Source organism: Lethenteron reissneri, chromosome 7 (assembly GCF_015708825.2).
Source record: "Lethenteron reissneri isolate LAM-NWPU_2019-01 chromosome 7, ASM1570882v1, whole genome shotgun sequence".
Classification (NCBI taxonomy): domain Eukaryota; kingdom Metazoa; phylum Chordata; class Hyperoartia; order Petromyzontiformes; family Petromyzontidae; genus Lethenteron; species Lethenteron reissneri.
In genome coordinates, this window is record NC_083785.1 from 7,021,837 (window position 1) to 7,045,532 (window position 23,696).

General features: G+C 50.7%; 1 protein-coding gene across 5 annotated transcripts; it reads left to right on the forward strand.

Moving 5' to 3' along the window:
* Positions 1 to 4,712: 4,712 nt before the first annotated feature.
* On the forward strand, positions 4,713 to 23,575 carry LOC133356925 (islet cell autoantigen 1-like). 5 transcript variants are annotated; one of them, XM_061574628.1, is made up of 15 exons: positions 4,713 to 4,958; positions 6,035 to 6,139; positions 6,469 to 6,508; positions 8,339 to 8,504; positions 9,741 to 9,813; positions 10,677 to 10,800; positions 11,639 to 11,837; positions 12,784 to 12,909; positions 14,410 to 14,508; positions 15,187 to 15,290; positions 15,803 to 15,852; positions 16,748 to 16,822; positions 18,011 to 18,349; positions 19,950 to 20,036; positions 20,326 to 23,575. In XM_061574628.1, exons 3-15 carry the CDS (start codon positions 6,498 to 6,500, stop codon positions 20,457 to 20,459), a joined length of 1,587 nt encoding a protein of 528 aa, XP_061430612.1. In that variant the 5' UTR covers positions 4,713 to 4,958; positions 6,035 to 6,139; positions 6,469 to 6,497; the 3' UTR covers positions 20,460 to 23,575. The 5 variants fall into 5 exon arrangements, with proteins under 5 accessions (XP_061430612.1, XP_061430626.1, XP_061430634.1 ...); XM_061574642.1 differs by having other exon boundaries at positions 18,041 to 18,349; XM_061574650.1 differs by lacking the exon at positions 6,469 to 6,508.
* The last annotated feature ends 121 nt before the right edge of the window (positions 23,576 to 23,696 follow it).

Genomic DNA, 23,696 nt, shown 5'->3' on the forward strand with positions numbered 1-23,696 from the left:
ATTGAAAAGGCAGTACGCCGTATGGACCTAAAAACTCAATTTCCCAGTACAAGAATAGGGGGTAAACCGTATAGGTTGACAGCTATGCAATCCACTGCTGGATGAATGCCTTTGCTTGTCATCCCTCGCGTTATCTCGCCGGTGTAACTTAATCTTGCAGCTCTTGCCCGCCAAAGGGGTCTTGTCTGGAAGGGGTATAGTGATTCATGGCCGTTGGGGGCGAGATGCAATGACGGGAGCGACTGCCGAACGATGGTTGACGCGTCAAGGACGAGGAGAAGGACGAGGAGATGGAGCGACGTGGATCATTACATCGCAGGCGTCGGGAGGCCGGGATGCGCCCCACCTCGTCAGATGCTTTTGTGCTCGGATGGGCGACCTGCCATGCGTAACAAGTTGTTGTTGGCTACGTGGTTGGAGCGGCAGAGACTAACTAATGCGCAAAATCTATTGAACTGTGTAGGATGCTCTGCACGTTCCCCAATCCGTACTGACCAGCCTCGTGAAGTATATTAAAATAGCTTCCCAGACCCACCCAGATGTATAGAGATTAGGGACTGTGCACGTACAAATACATCGCTGTCAACCCGCTGTACGGGTTATATCCGTATTCTTGTCGAGGGAAATTGAGTTTTGAGGTCCATACGGCGTGCAGCCGTTGCAATATGGGCACATTTTTTTCTTTCTATTTTTTGTGTTTCTACCTTGTGACAGGACTTTGTAGGGTGAACGGTTGAGATTTATAAGGGCATGGAGTGACCACGTTGGTCTGAATTGGTCTGTGATAAGGTAGGCACCAGGGACGTGCGGTCAGGGGAGGCAGGGGAGGCAGAGCCTCACCTGTAATACTCCAATGAAAATAGCTGTTACGAAAAGTAAATAATAAAATAAATGTTATGATATTTTTCCACTGATCTGTGTTATAAATGTCATTTCTGTGCGATGCCAATTATTTTTATAGTCAAAAATCGCCAAAATTGCGGAGCTCCGCTGCGAATACAGGAAGAGACGAGAGGTGAGGCAGCGACGAGCTCTGCCTCCCCTCTGATTGCGCAACCCCTCAGTAACTGGATGGAGCGCGGGCAATAAGCGCGTGCCTGTTACTATCTCAGTATGTCACCAATGTAATGTTTGTAGAGCCCTTCATTTCATGTCCTCGCCTTCCATACTCCAGGTAACTTATTTCACGTATGTGTATAAAGATATTTAGGCTCGCTGGTCTCGTCATGAAACTGCAATGAAACATTACCAGGCTGCAGTCTACATTATAGACTGCCAGTACACTCACTTCCATTAAGAACCACGCTACAGTCCACATTAGTGGTTTTGTAGTTTTTTTTATAATTTTAATTATTTGTATGCAATTTTTTTCTATCTACGTGATTTTACCAGTATAACCGAAGAATATGAATTCCTGCAGTCACGAAAGTTTGAAGTCAAAACAACACATTTATTTATTAGAACACAAGAAAATAAATAAAGCGTTTGAACCCAAAGGAATCTGATCAATTAACTTGACCCCCTAACTTGACCCCCTGACTTGACCCTCTAACTTGACCCCTTAATTTGACCCCCTGACTTGACCCCGTAACTTGACCCTCTAACTTGACCCCCTGACTTGACCCCCTAACTTGACCCCCTAACTTGACCCCCTGACTTGACCCCCTAACTTGAACCCCCTGACTTGACCCTCTAACTTGACCCTCTGACTTCACCCTCTAACTTGACCCCCTGCCTTGACCCCCTAACTTGACCCCCTAACTTGACCCCACAAACAGGGCCCAATAAGAAACCCAACCCTGGGCTGAGCAAGGACAGGGGGCCTTGGAAACCTGCCAGCTGCAAAAAAAACGCCGCAAGGCTTTAAGTGTGCCTCTCCCGTAATTGACCCTGATTTAAGGAGCAATATATAAGATAATTTTGTAGACAAGGATTTATTTCCTGCATGCGACTGACGACACTTCGTATCCCCACACACGTTCACTTGGTGATGCTGCTGCATTTATTGGCATAACAAAGAATTTAAGACACTCCTCGATCACACTGTGGCCAATTATGTGCACGTGATGGTGGTGCTATGAAGCAGGGCCATTGCCCGAAACGTCGCCTATTATGTAAGTATCTTTATTTTGTGTTTTACTTTTTTACCCTAAAAAAACGAATCCTAAGAATCTCGATACTAGGATCTTAAGAAACGCGTACCCCGCTAAGCCTTACTGCGCATGCGCAATTTCACGGTAGGGGGGGGACTTGAGCGGGAGGCTGTGGGGGATGCGGGGTGGGGGCTTTGAGGGGGATGCCGGGTGGGGGCTGTGGGGGGATGCGAGGTGGGGGCTGTGGGGGGATGCGAGGTGGGGGCTGTGGGGGGATGCGAGGTGGGGGGTGTGGGGGGATGCGAGGTGGGGGCTTTGAGGGGGATGCCGGGTGGGGGCTGTGGGGGGATGCGAGGTGGGGGCTGTGGGGGGATGCGAGGTGGGGGCTGGAGGGGGGATTCGAGGTGGGGGCTGGAGGGGAAATGCGAGGGGGAGGGATGCGGGGTGGGGGCTGTGGGAGGATGCGAGGTGGGGGCTGTGGGGGGATGCGAGGTGGGGGCTGTGGGGGGATGCGAGGTGGGGGCTGGAGGGGGGATTCGAGGTGGGGGCTGGAGGGGAAATGCGAGGGGGAGGGATGCGGGGTGGGGGCTGTGGGAGGATGCGAGGTGGGGGCTGTGGGGGGATGCGAGGTGGGGGCTGTGGGGGGATGCGAGGTGGGGGCTGGAGGGGGGATTCGAGGTGGGGGCTGGAGGGGAAATGCGAGGGGGAGGGATGCGAGGTGGGGGCTGTGGGGGGATGCGAGGTGGGGGCTGTGGGGGGATTCGAGGTGGGGGCTGGAGGGAAATGCGAGGGGGAGGGATGCGAGGTGGGGGCTGTGGGGGGATGCGAGGTGGGGGCTGTGGGGGGATGCGAGGTGGGGGCTGTGGGGGGATGCGAGGTGGGGGCTGGAGGGGGGATTCGAGGTGGGGGCTGGAGGGGAAATGCGAGGGGGAGGGATGCGAGGTGGGGGCTGTGGGGGGATGCGAGGTGGGGGCTGTGGGGGGATGCGAGGTGGGGGCTGTGGGGGGATGCGAGGTGGGGGCTGGAGGGGGGATTCGAGGTGGGGGCTGGAGGGGAAATGCGAGGGGGAGGGATGCGAGGTGGGGGCTGTGGGGGGATGCGAGGTGGGGGCTTCAAGTTCAAGTTCATTTATTAGGTATAGCCCTGTGAGCCATTCAGCTCTTGAATCGGGTGCAACCGCAACAAACAAAAAACAAAAACATGAACAAAAAAACATCTTAAAGTGAATATGTGACTAAGTGCAAACAGAAAATCCAAGAAAAGACAGCAAAAATATTGCAGAAAAAACACCGTACACCAACGCTGTGTGCAAAAATCCCAGTGGGATGCAAGTCAAACAACAACAACAACCACAAGACAACTTAGATTAAGGCCATCAGTCTAACTCTGTACTACAACAACACAAACATGGCTAAACCAATACACTTTTCGAAATCACCAAAATAAAGCCATGAAGGCAATGAAAAAGCAATCATAGGAACTGACGGAATTTTCACAATAAATGGCATAAACAACATGTACTACCAAAACCCTGCAGCCATAGCTGGCTGCATGAGTCACTCCACAACAGCAGGAGCATCAATCGGAGTATTGTAATTTTTCAATGCACCTTTAAGATCAGCACACTAAATCAAAACACAGGTCATACTTTGTAGCGATCATCCGGAGCGAAACATTTTATTTTAGGTCACTGAATAGCACTGGCAGCTAGGGGTGTACAACTCCTCTAAAGCAGTTTTGAGTGAAGATCTCATAGGTAGTGACTCAAGTTTCAATTTATTTGCAACAGCATTCCAGACCCTGGGGGCATCAATAGCAAAGGCCCTTCCTCCAGTATATGTACGGCAATAGGGAATATTAAGCTGGTAAATGAGTGTAGACCTTAGGTCAAATTTGTTCTGTGGGGGGATGCGAGGTGAGGGCTGTGGGGGGATGCGAGGTGGGGGCTGGAGGGGGGATTCGAGGTGGGGGCTGGAGGGGAAATGCGAGGGGGAGGGATGCGAGGTGGGGGCTGTGGGGGGATGCGAGGTGGGGGCTGGAGGGGGGATTCGAGGTGGGGGCTAGAGGGGAAATGCGAGGGGGAGGGATGCGGGGTGGGGGCTGTGGGAGGATGCGAGGTGGGGGCTGTGGGGGGATGCGAGGTGGGGGCTGTGGGGGGATGCGAGGTTCGGGCTGTGGGGGGATGCGAGGTGGGGGCTGTGGGGGGATGCGAGGTGGGGGCTGTGGGGGGATGCGAGGTTCGGGCTGTGGGGGGATGCGAGGTGGGGGCTGTGGGGGGATGCGAGGTGGGGGCTGTGGGGGGATGCGAGGTGGGGGCTGGAGGGGGGATGTGAGGTGTGGGGTTTGCGAGGTGGGGGCTGTGGGGGGCTGTGGGGGGGGATGCGAGGTGGGGGCTGTGGGGGGGATGTGAGGTGGGGGCTGTGGGGGGATGCGAGGTGGGGGCTGTGGGGGGATGCGAGGTGGGGGCTGGAGGGGGGATGTGAGGTGTGGGGTTTGCGAGGTGGGGGCTGTGGGGGGCTGTGGGGGGGATGCGAGGTGGGGGCTGTGGGGGGGGTGCGAGGTGGGGGCTATGGGGGTTGACGAGCGGAAGCGGCGCGCGCCCGTTTCCATGGTAACCACTCAACGTCGTCACCCTCACCACGACCACCACCACCATCCACGCCTTCACTCGCCAACTCGCCGCTCTTAGTCCACCACCACCATCATCAGCACCATCATCAGCAGCAGCAGCCGCGATGCGCTAGGGGGAGGAGGGGTGAGCGGGTGGAGGGAGGCGCCGCGGCGCGGTCAACACGGCGCTCCCTTCGCGCTCAGTCTGTAGACAATCCCGTGTCGGCATCGACATTCATTGTCGCTTCTGTCGTGGTGGGTTCTTTTGTGTCTCACGTCTTCGGCTAATTGTGTTTGTTAATGTGTATTAGGACTGTCACGTTTTGTGTTGTGCGTGTGTGTGTGCTAATACGGTGCACTGGAGCGTGCCGTGTATTGAGAGTCTATGCAGAAATGCAGTTCTATTGCATTGTGTCTATTTGTGTGTACGTATTGCACAATGTGCTTTCATCGGGCTGCGTAAATTGTGTTCGGTGTCGATCCCATTGGACGTGTTGTGGATGCGGTACAGTACTCGGAGCGGTGGTGCAGTGGTTAGCGCTACGCTGCGCTACGAACCCGACCACCCGAGTTCGATTCAGGCTCACGGCCAACATCAGTGACGATTATCTGAACCGGTCTTGGGCCTCTCCTAGGTCGACTCAGCCTCAAATGCCTACCTGGTGCGGTGTGTAAACATTGCCACTGGAGAGACAAAGGCGGCCGGGCGTGGTGCTGGCCCCCCACCACCTCGTGTGCCGTGCCGGCCTTCATAGGCGCTCGCTAACAGCACTTGCCCCTACAGTCTGTGCAGGCTACACGGGGGGCCTTTGTCTTTGTACAGTAACAGTGTGTACTGTCCTGTTGTATTGTGGATGTTATGTCTTGTTGATTGTGTATACTTCGTAGTAATTGTTTCTCGCGTTTTCAAGCGTATTGTGTGTGTACCGGTTATATAGCAATTGCATATCGAATACAGTGTTGTGTTATATTGTGTATATTTAGTTGATTGTGTATTCTGTATGTAACTGTGTATAGTGTATTACTGTAGTTTATTGTGGTGTGTATATTTCTATCGTGATGTGTTTTTTTTGTCCATATTTCGGCTTGGGTCATATCGATTGTGTATACGATTGTGTAGTTTTGCGCGTTGTGTATATCGTATGTAGATCATTGGGTGAGCTATGCTTTGTCATTGCTTATTGTGTATGTATTTGTGGTACATTGTGTGTGTATTTGTGGTGAAATTTGTGCATGCCATATAAAAACAACAATTGTGCGTTGTGTACCGTCGTGTGCACGTTATGCTATGTTGTGTCCATTGTGTGTGTGTGATTGTGTACATTGTGTAGGGCTCCTTGAGTTAATGGGACGGAGAACAACTGGGGATTGCTTGGGATAATGAGACGGAGATGCATGCAGAGACATAGATGACATATTGAGGCCGAGATCCAGAGGTACAAAACCACAGTGTGTACACAGCTGTAGGCCATGAAAGCAATTCGTGTGAAAGTGCTGACATTGACCAATAAACGCTTTAAATTATATACAGTAATTCAAAATTTACGTTTTTATTGAAAGTCAGTGACGTGCTTATTTTTTTTCCCTCTATCTTGTACTGTTATTGTAGTTTTATTTTGTATTGTTTGCTGTTGTAACTTTGCTGAACCGCCCATAACTGGACATTTGCGACAAAGAGCTTAATAGCTTTCTCGGTTTCCTCCGGTCCGAATCAAGATTCTGATTCTGAATTATCGCTGTGTTCCTGTTCAACTGTGAATTCCAGGTGGATCCTCTGCCGTATTCGTGAAAACGATGTCTTACTAGTGAGTGCCGGCTTCTGTTTGAACCTGTTAATTGTGTCGGATATATCGCGTGCTTCGTAGCAACACTCGGATTTCACCAGGAGAATGGAAAACGATCCATTAAACACATTGTCCTGCGGAGGGAGCTGGTAGAAACGTTGGGTTGCTCGGTCAATGGCCAGGGTCAACGGCGGCGTGGTGTATTCCGCAAATATGCCCGACTGTGAGGGCGGGCACAAGCCGGCGTGAATAGGTTAAACGTTGAGTTTTATAAGGGCACCACGGGGTGACCAGCCCCTCCCCACCCAGCCCTACCCCCACCCTCCCCACCCAGTCCCTCCCTGCACGACGGACACAATAATCCCCTGTGGGCTGGTGTAACCAGGAGGTTCCTACCAGTAAAACAGCGTGACTCACGGAGGACACCCTCATACGGGTGTCCTCCCTTTGGTTTCACGATCCTTGCAGGTTAACGAGAGCATCAAGAACACAACAACAAACAGCAGGAGACCTCAAATCGCAGCCAGTGCAGCATAGATGTTGTGTTGCAGAGGGACAGCTGCCGCTCGGGGTCCCCTTGGTTCGTACTGCAGCAGGGGGGAATGGTTGAGACGAGTTGTGATTTAAGTTGCTGGGGCATTTAGCGACTGATAAGAACGACAACGTTTACAGTAGTTATCCTTATAAATATTTTTTTTGTAAATAACGAAGTATTCAATTACATTTGAATCATAAGTAGAAAAACAATGTGGAATAAATTTTTTTTAAAGCAGTTGCCTTCAATGTAGGATACGTTATAGAATCAAAATTGGCGAAGAGAAAATGGCTTCAAGGCACAATTGGGACACAAAGATATTCCTGGAGGATTATAATGCGATAGATTCGAAGGAGGATTGGTCAAAGCCCTTATTAACTCTCGGAACGGAACAATGTAACATTGTGAAACGTTTTATATCGCAAGCAGGCAGGAGCAAATCAGATAGGCTGAGGCACAGCACATTAGTGTGGGCTTCATAATATCGCTTTTTATGGTTAGATCGCCTACATGTGAATACGTCGTAAGCCCACCTCCACCCGACACAGCAAGTTAGTAAGATTTGTCACGTGAACAAAACGTGCCAATTCGTTTTCTACTTCAGAACACCAGTGTGTTGGAGAGCAAACCCACAACATTTACAATTTGAGGACTTCATTTTGCTCGTCAGTACAACCACTTTCATCAGACAATTTGCCAGAATTGTGGGAGTTGGAGTTTACTGGCATGTTTACATTTACGCGATCTACCCCAAAAAACGTCGTCGTGAGCAATATTTGTCGCGAAAGGCCTACGTGTTAGATTCAGTGTGGGCTGTACGTTCGTGTGTGGACGAGCACTTCTGCATTTGATCATTTTATGGCACATGCCTACTGTTGCTGCCGATTGTTGACGCACCCCGAGTGTGCCAACATCTCCCGTGGCTGACTGTTGACATGGACTGTGGACCCCATGGAAATTTAGGCCACATTGATCAAAGGGTTTGCCCCAACCCTTGGAGACACAAACTAGAGAAAAAATTACAATTTGCAAATCTGCCAACACATTTTGCTCATACGCTACGCATTGGCTATGTACAGATAATGAATAACATACAAGGAAAAAATCGTGTTGGAAACTTTTTAAATGATCCTTGAAAATGGATGGTTTGTCCTAAGAACTCCGTAGCTTTTCGCGGTTGTGCTGTTTCGCTCTGGAATGTGTTTTTGCATTGTTCGGCAATGCAAAGTTGTTCGGCAATGCGAAGTTGTGATGCAAGGTGTGTGTGTGTGTGGTGGCGTGCGTGCGTGGTGGTGCCCTGCCGTGTTGGGGAACAGCGGCTATTCTCCAGAGACGTACGACCCTCGCTGGGAGGAGAGGTCAGTGATGAACAAGGTGCAGCAGAAATACTGGAAGACCAAGCAGACGCTCATCCGGGTCACAGGCAAAAAGGAGGATGAGTTCGTGGTGGCATCCGACTCCGACCTTGACAGGAAACTCGAGGTACGCCCAAGTATTAATTCCTCACTTTGCCAGGTTGCGGGGACACTGGAAGTTATATGCCGACTAAGAATAGCCGCAGCCATTGCTGAGAAGTATACTGCGTGTCATGTGCCGGACGAGGAAACATTTTCAAGGTCGGCAACTTGAACAGACGTGGCTGAAATGTTGCCCTAGGTACTGGCCACCTCCTTCTTCTCCTTCCTATCTCCTTTCAGTCTTTTAAATGTATCCCTCATGGGAGGGCCTGACTTACTGATTTGTGCCGCCCTCCTCACCGCTTCGTGCAGTGTTGATGGCATTGAGGTGGCCGTGTGGCTCAGAGGTCAAGAGTGCTGAGCTCGCACCGCTGAGACCCGAGGTCGGAATCCAGGCAGCCACCTGTGATTAAACCGCCTTGTCAAGTGAAGTCAGTCGATGGTCTTCAGCCCAGTCACCAATAACCACGCAAAATAATCCGTCGCGTGACATTTGATTCTGGGAATTAATATGATCGCTTTGTCATGTGACGATGGGTGGGAAAGCGCCGCCCTCTATTGTGTGGACCAGAGGAGACTTAAAGGGCTCTGAGGAATCCCTCCGTGACATCCTCATTCTGTGGCCTGTTTCTCCAACATGAATGGTCGCGCTCCTCCGTGAGAAATCTGAATGGATACCAAAACCGGACCATTCCTTGGCAAACATCCCAATGACGTGAATTTCGGCATTAGTCCAGCCGTAACGATCATTAAAATACTGGCAGCGTAATGGCAACGTCAATTTGTTTTGCATGCGGCGAACAGTGGATTATCGAGGTGGCTTCATAAAAATTGATCAAAGTGATATCAAGACACGTGGCGTCTGGCAGAGTGGAGGATGATGAAATTAATTGAACGGACACAAATCTTTTTCTCGATTTAAAAATAAAACGGTACGCATGCGACAGAACATCTACCAAGGAGATTGAGCGATCAAATCGGATCGTGTGCAGGTGCTGAGTGGATTATTACATTGCCAAGTTGGCATAGTAGGGGGCACAGATGGTGCATCGGAGTATCATCTCAGTCAACCCATGGCACCTGGGGCTGTCCCGTGACCTGCCAAAAGACGTTCAACACTTCAAGTGGCCTTAAAGTGGTGATGTCACCGCCATTTCGTGGTGAATGGCAGTTGTTGTTACTACTGCATCACCCAGACTGGCCGTGATGTTTTTTCCCCAACTCCGCTAGAATGTGGTCATCGGCTCGTCTCTTCTTGCAGGTCTTCCAGGATGTCCAGAGGTCGTGCGTGGAGCTTCTCAAAGTCATAGAGCTGTATCAGAGGCGGCTTGGAGGTACTCCGAGTTGTTTATTCACTGTCCCTGTTGGTCACATCACTGGTTTGGGTGTTGTTAGGTTGTTGACACTGTTTTGTATATTTTATATATTCAGTGTTTTTGGCCATTCATGTAAATTGTATTTTATGTAAAGTGCTATATGAAATGTCTTTATTGATGTCGGTTACACTTTATAAACAAATGAAGATCGATTGTCCCATTGTTGACCCTGTGCTACTTTGTACCATCCGTGACATCATGCAAGATTACGTTGTGGACGGGTCTCATAAGCTAAGCAGCGTTGGGCCTGGTTAGCACTTGGGATGCGAGACTGCTGGGGGATATCAGGTGGTGTTGGTTTGGGGTGTGAGGGGGTATGGAGCTGACTGTCTAGCTATGGATTTTTTAATGTATGTGTGCGGAGCTGTGGGTATTATCCCCGAGTATGGATGGTGGGTTTTCGTTTTCTCTGGGTCTTCCGGTATGGTGCCATGTGACAAACACTCCCTTAATAGAATTGGCCGACGTACATTGTAGCAGGACCCATCTGAAAAAGTCTGAACAACAACAAACAACAACACATTTTTTTTATAAATATAGTATCTACTTGAAATTGTATTCCAAAATGCTTTACAAAATGTTAAGCATATATATAAGGGTAAAAATTTGGCTATGTACGGTGTGAAAGAAGTTCAACATACATACATACCAAGGGGAAGGGGGACAGCCAGTGAGGCCTTCCTGGGTAAAGAAAGAACATCATTCGCACATCGCAGGGCCGTGAGAGATGGCAACGGCTGGGCGGGGGGGGTGGCCTTCATCCAGCAGTGGATTGATGATGTTCCGATGACGACGACGACGCGTTAATTGTTTCCTTCCAGCGCTGTCGGAAGAGGAGAACGACATGGGACACTTTCTGAAGCACCAGGGATCGCAGGAGCAGACGAGGGCTGGAAAAATGATGCTGGCCACAGGGAAGGCTCTGTGCTTCTCCTCCCAGCAGAGGTGGGCACCGCGAGCGCCTCACATGCTCCCCCGACGCTCCCCCGACGCTCCCCCGACGCTCCCCCCGCAGAGTGGGGGCACCTCGTCTCATGGCAAGGGGGGGGGCCCTTTGTGGTGACAGGAAGCCATTGTGCTAACGGCTGGTTGCCCGCCATAAAAACACTTTGAAAGTCCCATGCTCCGAGTCGTCTGGTTTTTCCCTCCCAAATTTTGAATCGTGTTGAGATTTCGATTTAAAGCTTTCGTGACTGCAGGGATTCATATTGAATGAGACGCTGTCTTTCCGACAGACCTGTTCTTCACCCAAGGACGGCTGCTTGCGTTGTGGCCGAAACGTCGTGAGAATTGTATTTTATTATGTTTAATTTTTATTATTTTATTATTTCCCTTCTACGTGACTTTACCGAAAGAACTAAGAAGATGATTTCCTTTACTTTGCACCTTTTGTGGGGAGGGGCTGGGTGGGGAGGGTGGGGAGGGGCTGGGTGGGGAGGGTGGGGCTGGGTGGGGGGTGGGTGGCGCTGGGTGGGGAGGGGTTGGTCACCCTTTGGTGCCCTTATAAAATTCAACGTTTAACCTACTCACGCCGGCTTGTGCCCACCCTCACAGTCGGGCATATTTGCGGAATACACCACGCCGCCGTTGACCCTGGCCATTGGCCGAGCAACCCAACGTTCTTACCAGCTCCCTCCGCAGGAATGTGTTTTCACATATGTCCAGTCTGGGCAGGTCAGCAAGCTGTGGGCCTCTCCGCGTCCATCACGTTCCGTCGACGGTTTCCTCCACTGGCCGTTATTTTTGTTTCCCTCCCCCTTCCCCCCCCCCGTTGTGATCCCAGGCTGGGGTTACACCACCCCCTGATGCGACTGCACCAGGAGGTGGAGACGTTCCGCTACCGCGCCATCTCTGACACGCTCATCACCATCAACCGCATGGAGCAGCAGCGCACCGAGTACCGCGGGGCGCTGCTCTGGATGAAGGACGTGTCGCAGGAGCTCGACCCAGACACCTACAAGCAGCTGGAGAAGTTCCGCAAGGTGAGGGACGCAGTTGTGGTGATGCAAGATGTGATGGTTGTGCTGGAGGGAAAGTTTTCATAAACGATTTAAACTATTTGTTATTTTTTGTTTTACCAGGTAAGACCCGCTGAGCTATGTAGCTCTTTTTCAGAAGCGACCAGGCCACAAATCTTAACGAAGTGGCCAATTGTGTGGAAGTCTATAGCAACCAAACACTCTAAACGGGTGTTTCTAAATGTGGTGGGAAAAACCGGAGGACCCGGAGAGAAATCCACGCCACCACATGGAGAACATGCAAACTCCACATATAAAGGCGTCAGGGTCGGGATCGAACCCACAACCTCCTGCATACTAGGCGAGGCAGATAACATCTCGCCACCATATTGTGCTAAAGAAGGCAACAATTTTTGTGACGAGATGAGACGAGTGCTGGGCATCGAGATCAATAATTTGTTCAAAGAAACAAGCGATAGAAACGGATGGAACCCCAAGACCATTCACCGCCAGATTTAGGGAAGATACATGGTGATGATTTGGCAATGGAAAGGTTAATAAATAATGTCACTCCACAATGAGATGAAAGGGTGATGAGTGGTGGCGATTGATGATGCCGTGGAACGATGACAATTGCGATTGTGTGTGTCGGTGGGGGCGATAGCATTGCGGTTAGCGCACTGCGCTACGAACCCGGCGACCCGAGTTCGATTTTTGCTCACGGCCAACACCAGTGACGATTATCTGAACCGGTCCTGGGCCTCCCCTAGGTCGACTCGGCCTCAAATGAGTACCTGGTGCGGTGTGTAAACATCGCCACTGGGGAGACAAAGGCGGCCAGGCGTGGTGTTGGCCACCCACCCCCTTCGTGTGCCGTGCCAGCCTTCGTAGGTGCTCGCTAACAGCACTTAACCCAACAGCCTGTTACAGGCCATACGGTAGATCGGTGTCTTTGTGTGTCGCGAGGCAGGTGCAGACACAGGTGCGGGTGTCGAAGGGCCGCTTCGACAAGCTGAAGAATGACGTGTGCCAGAAGGTAGACCTGCTGGGCGCCAGCCGCTGCAACCTGCTGTCCCACACGCTGGCCACGTACCAGGTGGGTGGGGCGGCACACAGTTCGGCCTTTTAAAAATAATCTCTCTCGTCTTTTGACGCAATTTTACCCCGATTGCGCTATCGGTGCCGCGTCGTGAGACGCGGACGAAGTTGGATCTCTCGCAGAGCGGTGCAATCCTTCGTGTTAGAGGGGTGATCTGACACCACGTCACTACGCCGGTCGCTGCAGGTTGGTGAAGGTGGGGAGGATAAGAGACCGGAGCGTACAGGTGCAGTATAGCAAAGTAGTTGAATGCAAAGCCTCTGGCATCTGCCAAGCCACCTTGAAGTCCAGAGCCTATAACAGCTGTGTTGTGCGTGATGGGTGCTCGTCCAAGCAACGCTCCGGCTTCGATGAGATCGGGCTCGTGCCGGGTGATTAGGTCGGAGGCACTTAGGGTTGTGGCATCCATAATGTATCAGCCCTCATGTCACGGGGATAATGGCGTTTGACCGCAGAGTGGTGAGGTGGCTGTATGGCTCGGCACTGTTACCATGCCAAAGCACCGAGTCGGCATTTCCGCTTTCAAGAGCAATCCCGTAAGCAGGCGATAAAAATAAACACATTCACAGCCCATGTGCATATCTAATTTATAGGTTGCTAATATGTATGTATACTTGTTTATTCTCTTAGGTTTTTTTCGGTAAAGTCACGTAGGCAAATAAATAATAAAAGTACAAATTATAGAAATAATAATAGAAATAAAATGATAAATCATAATAAAAGTAAATTATTTTTACTTTTATTTTTTTTTACCTACATGACTTTACCGAAAAAACCTAACGGTATGAATCCTTGCAGTCACGAAAGCTTCAAATCTAGTATACTTGTTGGTATCTGGAACGAGGAGTTCATTCAAAGCGTGTGATATGTAGTTATGCAAACAAGGTTTACGCTACGAGAACGTTTTATCTTCATCCCTATAGTTCGGTTTATCTGTCACAGCACTTTCTTATCTTATGACATGAGCCCTGTGCTGTTGGCTAGGGATGGGAAACCGTTGAATCTCAGCGGGTTTCCCACTCCATTGTTTAACCTGGTGAGTGGTGAGGAAGGTCGGATTAGTTGTTGCCAACTGATTGGCGAGTGTCAGTTGAGTGGTAAATGTCTAACGGGAGGGTCAGGTGAGTGTTGTGGGAGTGTTTCGTCGATCCACCCGTGGTGCGGGCGGCGCTATGAGATCAGTTTGCTTTTACACTAACTTTACCCTATTTGTATTTTTGTAATTTAAGATTGTATATTACGGCTAGTTTACATTTTATATTGGACACTTATTCACAATTTTACATACTTTAGCCCCTTAGTATTAGTTAGACTTTGTAACTTTAGTATAGTTAGACTGTATACCACGTATTTAAGTTTTAAGATTCCTACATGTTGAATGTATGCACCTTCCTGCCATAGTAAATTCCTTGTCTGTGCAAACTTTCATGGCGAATAAAACCCTTTCTGATTCTGGTTTCGTCTCCCTCAACGCTCGTCTTCCTGCGGCCTCGACAGACCTCCTTGCTGCACTTCTGGGAGAAGACGTCCAGAACAATGGCCGCCATCTACGAGAGCTACAAAGACTACCAGCCGATGTACAAGGCTACGGACAAGGTAACCGCTGCACCGCCAGTGTCCCCTTCGACGTGCGTGCGCCCACGCCAGCCGGGCGAGTAGCGCTGCCTGGCCACACTTGGCAGGTATCCTGACAACTATCCTTTTTTTTTACTTTTTCCTTTAAAATGTTCTCGTGTTTTTACCCCGATGTTATGTATGTGTTCAACTTCTTTCGCAGCGTACGTAGCCAACCGCGCTAATTGGAGACGCGATTATCCCGATTGTGCCCTTGGTATCAGGTCATGAGTCAAAGAATCCACTCAGATTTCTCATAGAGTAGTGCAACTTTTTGAGTTAAATAACAGCCCGTAGAAGCGGATAATACAGAGCTACCTCTGAGGTCCTGTACAGCATGAAGCAGCACTTTCCCACCCACCCTACCACACAGAGTAATGTTTCACGCACAACGGGTTGATATATTCGTAATTCCCAGAGCTGGATTGTAGCCAAATCAAGTGCAGAACTTAAATATAATGTTTTGATTCTTTTGTGTATTTATTGGTGACAGGGTAGAGAACATCAGCTGACTACACTTGCGATCAAGGTTTAATCCTCAGGCAGCTGCCAAGATTGAAACCCAGAATTACAGCGGTGCCAGCTGAGCGCACTGACCTCTTGAGGCGTCCGGCTATTGCCCCGTCAATGCTTTTAACCCGCACCACGTGTGCGTGTCAGCCCGGCGCGCCAGGCCATGGAAAGAACTCTGCAAAGGAGACGGTGGGAGCGGGGGAGAAAGTGGACGGCGAGGAGCAACGAGACGCCACCGGGGATGACGATGAGTGAGTGTCACTTAGTGAAGTGGTTTAGCGGTTATGCTACGAACCCGGCGACCCGAGGTTTGATTCCTGCTCACGGCCAACACCAGTGACAATTATCTGAATGGGCGCTGGGCCTCCTTGTAGGTCGACTCAGCCTCAAATGAGCACCTGGTTGGGTGTGTAAACTTGGCCACTGGGTAGACAAAGGCCCCTTCGTGTGCCGTACCAGTGCTCGCTAACAGCACCTTGCCCCATAATTCTGTTACGGTTATATTTTACCCTTGGGCGCACAGCTGTGCCAACTCCCACACTCATTGAACTTTCGCACACACACAGCTGGGCATTGGAATAATTGAGGTTGGATGCGATGTAAAGGCGCTCTGAGTTTCTGAGGATTTCAAACAGGTGTCCTGTGAATGCAGATTCTTACACACGGATCACCTTGTTCAGGTGGGTAGGCCCAGTTTGGGACTACATTCGAATCACGTTGCATCCTGCACTGTTTGGTGAGGCCAACGTTTGTGCCGTTTCAGGTTGATCTGTTTGGGAGAAGACGGTTCCATGGGCAAGGCAGCTGCCGATGGTGAGATAAGCGCCGGGTGTCATTGTCCTACCTACAAACATGTGTGAGCGGTGTGCTGGAAAAACATACAAACACACTGATACAAAACCTTATACATCTCGCACAAATAAGTTTTTAGAATAAAAACTGCTCCGATATATCCGATGCTGAAGGCTAAACATCTATTTTTATTTTACCAGGTACGGCCTCTCCAAACCGTCACCACCACTCACTATCGCACATTGAAATGCACATCTTCCAAACTGCCTCGCACCTATGATTAGCATGGTTGCCTACGTATGGTGCGAAAGAAGTGCAGCATACATATCTCACAGTTCTGATGCACCAATCCATCTTGCTCCTGCTTACTAGCTCCGTCTTTGTGACAGATGTTATCTTGGCTGTGTTCCCTTCTTGAGCTGACTCGCGCGAGTCAGAGAAGGGGACGCTGTCACCAAAGTCATTCACAGTGGCGTTTGAATAATTAAATTGTTCTGAAAATTGGATTGAATCAGAATCAGAATATTTATCCCGGGGAAATCCGATGAGCTGCGAGGCTCTTTTTCACAGGTGTCCAGTAACGGGCGGGATTGGGAAAATTAAGGCAGAAAAAAACGACGACTAGCCATGTTGTGAGAGAAGAATCCGACAGATAAGTGTTTTGACCTGCAGTGTGGTGGGTGATCACAATGTGGACGTAAGCATGTTGAACTTCTCTCTCACCCTATGTAGCCAACCGTGCTAATCGGAGGTGCGCGGGGGGGGGGGGGAAGGAAAGTAAACTAAACACCAAAAGTATGGCAGTTTACAGCTGTGCTAAATGTGCTGAGCTAACCGTGACAGCTGATGGTTCTGTCTGGCGCTCGAGTGTCGAGGATGGGCGCCGGTGCTGAGGGCCGCGTGTCGTTTCTCAAAGGGGCCGATGGCACCGGCTCGGGCGGTGCGCTGGATCTCACCGACCTGGGCCACGCTCTGGCTGGCACTCCCGCCGGTGAGTCTGGAGCACGGCGCTCGTTCGTTGCATCTCGGAAGCTAAGCAGCGCCAAGCCCGGTTGGCGCTGGCGTCGGTGACTCACAGTTCCAGGTGTTGTAGACTTGGGCTGCAAGCTACCAATGCACTTGACTTCTCATTCAACAACAACAAACAACTATATTAGGGCAGAAGTCTTCTTGGTTCTTTCGGTAAAGTCACGTAGAAGGGAAATAATAAAATAATACAAATTAAACATAAAATAATTCTCACGACGTTTCGGCCACAACGCAAGCAGCCGTCCTCAGGTGAAGAACAGGTCTGTCGGTGGTGTTTCATTCAGACGCTGTCTTTCCGACAGACCTGTTCTTCACCTGAGGATGGCTGCTTGCGTTGTGGCCGAAACGTCATGAGAATTATTTTGTTATGTTTTATTTTTATTATTTTATTATCTCCCTTCTACGTGACTTTACCGAAAGAACCAAGAAGATGAATCCCTGCAGTCACGAAATCTTTAAATCGAAATTTAGGGCAGGTGGTGGGTGGAGTGAGTTAATGGCAGGGAAATACAGGAGGAGAGAGCAGCACCACAGCACAACCCGGGACGAAGTATCCTGGGCCTAGCACCAACACGAGCCCTGTCCCTCTGTCTGCCAGTCCGTAACTGGGGGTGGCAATAGAACTCTCGTAAGATGATTCTAGATTTGAAGCTTTCGTGACTGCAAGGATTCATACTCTTTGTTTTTTTCGGTAAAGTCACGTAGGTAAAAAAAAATAATAAATGAAGACAACTAAATTAAATCACGACGTTTCGGAGGCAACACAAGCTTCCGTTTTCAGGTAGAACCGGAAGATGATCCGATACGAACCAAACTTTAACATAAAGTTGTGCTGCTATTGCGAACTTAGCCAACTGTAAACCGTTCACATTGACCGACTGGTTATTTCCCAGAGCTTGGAGACAAAAGCCAGAGCAAAAAAGGACTTATATGCAAATGTAAATTAATCGGCTTAAATACTTGCGAACGAAATACCTGCGAGAACAAACGCACGTCTGGAGAGCGTTGAATAATAGATTCACGCGTACGCGCGATTTCTCCTAACTTTTCGGGAAAGTGCTCTGATTGTGTTTGGTTCAGTATACAGTATCTAACGTCTTTCGCGCACCGTACGTAGCCGACCGTGCTAATCGGAGGTTCCTCACTATAGGGGCCCGCGACGTGCTGTGTCACTCGGCAGACGGCGAACGGGATGTGATGTCGCTGCTCAACGACATCCTCAACGCGGGGGCGCCAGGCGAGGAGGGGGAGAGAGGGGGCTTCAGCCGGCAGTGGTACGACGTGTTCGGCGATGACGGCGCAGTAGGGGAGACCTGCCCGCAGCAGTCCAAGCAGCAGTGGCCGGGCGCCACGGCTCTGTCTGCAACGGCGCCCGGAGGCCCAGGTTCGAACCCTGACGGGCCTCCCGCCCCGGGACCCACGGTGGGCGGGTTCCTCCCGTCGCAGCTGCTGGACATGAGCTCGCGGAACGAGGGCTCCGCCCGGCCGGGTAAGCCTCCACGCTTGAACCCACCGTCCTATTCGTGAAAGGGACGTGGTACGCTCGGGGGATGGGGTGCTGCCGCGGACGCAGAGCCGTCCCTAGGGTGTACGGCGAATCGGGACGGCTGCCCGGGGTCCCCCACGCCAGAGGTCGCAAACGGGTTTTGATTCCTTACCCGTACCCGGCCGCACCAGGGTCGCATATGGGTACCCGTACCTGTACCCGGCCGGGTACGGGTATCCGTTCCCTACCCGTACCCGTACCCTACCCGTACCCGTACCCTACCCGAAATGAGTGACAAACGGCTACTCATCAGTGACTCACGGCCTACCCGTACCTGTACCCGGCCACACCAGCGTCGCAAACGGCTACCCGTACCCGTACCCGGCCGGGTACGGGTAACCGGGTATCGGGTAGGGTACGGGTATCGGGTACCCGGTTGCGACCTCTGCCCCACGCTTATGGAGTGGGCCCCCTGCGCTTCGATGTCACGGTGTCAGACGTAATGCTTCTGGTTTAGTTTGAAGGCGTCAGGAGTTCGGGTGGGGGGGCCCCACACGGTGTGATTTGCCCCGGGCCCTGCACCCCCCCACAATAAGGCGGCCCTGCGTGGAAGTGATGGTATCGCACTGAACTTGTAATCCAGAGGTCGCCGGTTAGTTCGATGTTTTCAGGGGCAGCAGCAGCTGAAACAATGGTGCGAGTTATCTAATCCCCCCTCCACCCCTGCCGCCTCTGTCAACCCAGCAGTCAGAATCATAATTAGGATATTTATTTGTACTGGAGGAATCAGATGAGCAATGAAGCTCTTTTTCAAAGATGTCCAGTGGGGGTGGGTCAGAACGTTACCAATGGGATCACCACAGTCAATCGGTAGGCAGCATGTGGTGGTGTAGAGTGTGGATGCTCCCAACCCTTCCGAAACGTCGGCATGGAAGAGGTGAAAACTCCCTCTCGGAAGTGTCCTCCATCGCTTCCTTGAGTGGGAGTGCCCTTGGGCCTGCGGTGGCATAAGTAATTGCGGGGTTGCACCTTTACCTTCCCTCCCTTGCCGTCTTGCTCGAGCCGTTTTACATACGAGTGCACATAAAATGTACTCGTATGCCTCGTGTGCTGTATTTAGGCACGTATAACAGATCTGTCCCTCAACTGAGGGTCTTTGTCAGGCATATAGCCACGATGGGAGCAGTGTACGTGGAGGCAACCTGGACATTTATTACCAACACCCGTAGGCAAATCTCCCAGGGTAGCTACTTGGACTGGCGCATCGTTGTTGCTTCCCCACACCATATTGCTTTAAAAAGTCATTGATAATTTTCAGACCTTTGTCAATTCACTGCTGAATGAAAGCCTCCCCATGCCAAATCAGTCATGTCAGCTCTTTGACCACATTTCATCGTGCTGGTCAATGTGGGTTAGTGAAATGGGGAGGGGGGGGCGTGTGGTGCGATAGCCAGGACCAGTTCAGATGATCACTTGACACCGATGTTAGCGGTGGCCGGGAATCAAACTCGCGTTCAACGGGTTCAAAGTGCAGCATGCTAGAAAACCGCACCACCGCTTTCCTGTTCTGAAAATGATGTTTCTCGTGTTCGTTGTATCCCAGGTTGGTCCCTTCCAAGTAACAGAAAGCAGTTTGCAGCCACATCCCAGGCCGATGCCCACACAGGACAGGGTCATGCCACAGCCAAACGTAAGCACATGTCGGTTGGTGATCCAACGCACGCCGATTCACTCCAGGTCACTCATCAGCAGTCAGTCATCAGCAGTCAGATTTTAGCTGTCAGAGGAACCCCCCAAATGTGTCGAATATATTTTAAATAATGTTAATATTTGCCTGACTCGTGGTGCTGGTGACGTTCTAGTGACTCGTGGTACAGCCGACTCCAGTGCATCGGCCTGCCTCTCGAGCGCCGGCTCATCGGCGCGAGTCCCCCGTGCGGTGACTCTCTTGCTGTCTCCCCCCCCTCTCCATCCGGCAGCGGTTGTGGACGGTGCTGGCAAGCCCGGAAAGGACATGTCAGCGTGGTTCAACCTTTTCGCCGACCTCGACCCGCTGCAGAATCCGGACGCCATCGGCCGAACCAGCGAGGACCAGGAGCTGATGAATGCATGAGAGCGTTACTGGCCACCGGCCCCCGACCCCAACCACCGACAGGAGTTTCCCACGTGACGTCGTTTTCCAGGAACGCCCGTTTGTTGTTGGCGGCGCTCCCAAGTCGAAGCCGAGGTTTGACCTGCAGGGAGGCCGAGTCGCGTCGGGGCTCTGCCTCTACGGATGGGCCCCACTGATCTGTGTGTGTGTGTGCGCCTGTAGTCAGGAGTCTTGTCGGGAGAGCGGCGCTGCGATGGGGAGAAGGGCGCTGCGGTGGGGGAGACTGGTGATCCAAAGAGGAGAGGGGGGAGGTGCGGAGGAAGCAGTAATAAGGGGGGGGGGGGTAACAACCTAATAAGGGCAGACCGCCTACACCCTCAATGTGAAACTCAATAAGTGGGTTTTAAGAGGGATACGGAACCCCCCCCCCCCCAAGTTCTCCATAGAATCGCTGCCGGTAGCAGGTAACGCTTCTGTCAAAAGCCTCCAGGGAAGACAGACGGCACGCTTCCACAGTAGAGCGCACTGCTGGGCTAGATGCGCACACTGCACCGCGCTGTGATATAATTAGTAGAACGCACTGATGATACACGCTCGCTTTCGCTATAGGATGGTGTTTTCAAACAAGCCCTTATTGACGAGAGAATATAAATTGTATTGACGCAACCATTTTTACCAAGCACGTTTTTTTTAATAAGACAAAAAAAATTAGATTGCAATAGTTTAAAACTGGTTTTACTATGAACGGTACGGTTCCGTCAAATTTGGTTGCACCAAAACTGGTTTGTGTTCGCGAATGTGAAAAAGGCATAGTCACAAATTCTCACTGCAAGTGTGGTGGAGCTGCAGGTGATGAAGCAGTAACATTAGGCTTGTAACAAATCAAATTGTCAAGATTCATTACCACTGTTCACTTCAAGAATCTATTATTTATTCAGTCTCGTGTGTGTTGTCCGTCTAGTTTGCCAAAGTGTTACATTTGCCTATTATTTACATGTAATTTGCATAACCCGTAAACATTTGCTTCTCACACGCGCGAGTTGATGCATGTGTTATCGCGAGTGTAGGAACCGCGTACGATTGAGGAATCGTTCCTTGCCCAGTCGGTGTCGTCAAAAACGAAGGCCGGCAAACATTCGCCGCTCGCCACGTGGTAGCCCTGCCGGGGCACGTTGCTATGCGTATGTAAACCAGCCGTCGCAATAAGTACGTGTATGATAATTTATACACGTCCTCTTTAAACAAAAGAATATCCAGCCACGGTATGAAGTGGGAATGTATTTCCGTTATTTATAAATACTACTTATTTAAATGACTTTGTTTTGTACTAAACAAGACGGTGTCAAAATAGTTAATGTAATTATTTACATTTGCAAGGCGCATCTCATCTGTAGATCTCAATGCGCAAAGTTTGAGGTTTCTTCCACGTGACGACTGGCCGACTCCTGTAGTGGTAGCTTACTCCACACTGCAGTAATAGATGGGACCGTTGTCAAAGCAGTTGGAAGTCATATATAACGTTACCGACTGAATACTGGGAGGGTGATGGCCCACGCCACTAACTGCCGTGGGAAATGCAGTGAGGAATGGAGGTCAGAGCCGTTGACCGAATTCTACAAGTGGGGTAGCTGACTCTGTCATGCATTGACGAGACAGAGTGTCAATACGGAGGTTTACTCAACGTGACCGAATACTGGGGGTGGTAGTTCATTCCGCTGACTGCGGTGAGAAACGCAGGGCATGAGAGGAATTATCAGAGCTACTGTCTCGACATTTTGATCGCTGTGACGCAACCAGCCGCCACTGGCTGTTCCGTCGTCACAAGTAGACCGAGGGAGTGCAAAGATCGAAAATAAACTCAAGTTAACAACGGAGAGCACGAGACATAGTATACCGTTCCTGAAACGCCTGTGCGTAATCGTTCGCTCAGCGATGCTGACCGTCACCACGTCGTGAAGAGCATCATTCCTCTAAATCAGGGGTGGGGAACATTTTTTCTGCCAAGGGATATTTATAACATCATTCGCGGGCCATACAAAATTATCAACTTAAAAATTAGCCCGTTATATTTGGTCAAACATTTAATTAACTCGCCCCTAATGCGATGGCTGGAACTGCTTCTCTTTGGCGAGGCGTGTGATGTTAGCTGGTATTGATGATGGTGTTGCTACTCGCAACTGCTTTTCCTGGTTTGCTCCTAGATTTAGTGAATTTTGAGTCCCGCCTGCAGTTACCTTGGCAGGGCAAAATCAATTTTTTTCGCGGGCCGGACGTTCCCCACCCCTGCCCTAAGTGGTGGTTCCTTCGCCCAAAGAGCCCATATCTTATTATATGGAATGCACAGTGAACGCTTACAAAAAGAAAGGGTCTCAATCATCGTGGATAAGTAACTGCCCAGTCCTTCACAGTGGGAATCTTCCCAGCTTCCTTGGTGCATGCAGTGAAATCAGGGTTGCTACCTGCCCTGGGGAGGCTGCTGTCCTAGGAAATCTGTCACCCCAGGACATTAAAAGTCCCGGTTTTTATCACCTGCTTGACACACCACTCAAGAAAATGCATTTAGATGTAGTTCACCTTCTGGTATTATGCGATATTCTTCTCTCCATTATATAATCCTGTTTTTTTTAGTACCTCAAAGGTGACAGCACCAGCGTGGGGGAGTTTCCGTCGTACAGAATGACTGCGTGACACGCGCCCCGGTTTTAAAGTTGTTCTTCACTGCCTGCAAGCGCGGCCCGCGCTGCACACACTGCACCGTGAAGTCCCGGTGTCGAAAAGGCGTTGGCTTAGCTCGTTTGGTGGTGTTGCGGCTGCTGCTGTCACCTCCTTCCCCACTGTGCTTAGGAGAGCGGGAGAGGAACGGCGCAGCTTTCCAAAGTGCGCGCAGGCGTTGCAACTGCACCAAGGGCCAACGACAGGCCAGAGTGGCCCAGGCGACGGGGCCACAAAGAGGGGGAGGAAATTGGGACAGCAGGGGGTAGAGGTTAGGCCCCGTTTAATTCCTTGCACCAGGGCCCATGCCAACCGTGCTATGCCAACTGCTGGAGGGAAGCGTCGGAAGATGTACTGCCACAATTGTACCGAAGTCGAGTACTGTGAAATATTTATTTAAACAAAAATAAATCTTTGTGTTGAAACTTGTGACTGCCGAGTCCCACTGCAGGGAGTCGCACATCACGTGTGAAGGACACTTGACCGGGCAAGCTCTGAGTGCGGTGGTCGGGTGGCTGAAGAGGTTAGAGCACTGAGGTGCCTGGG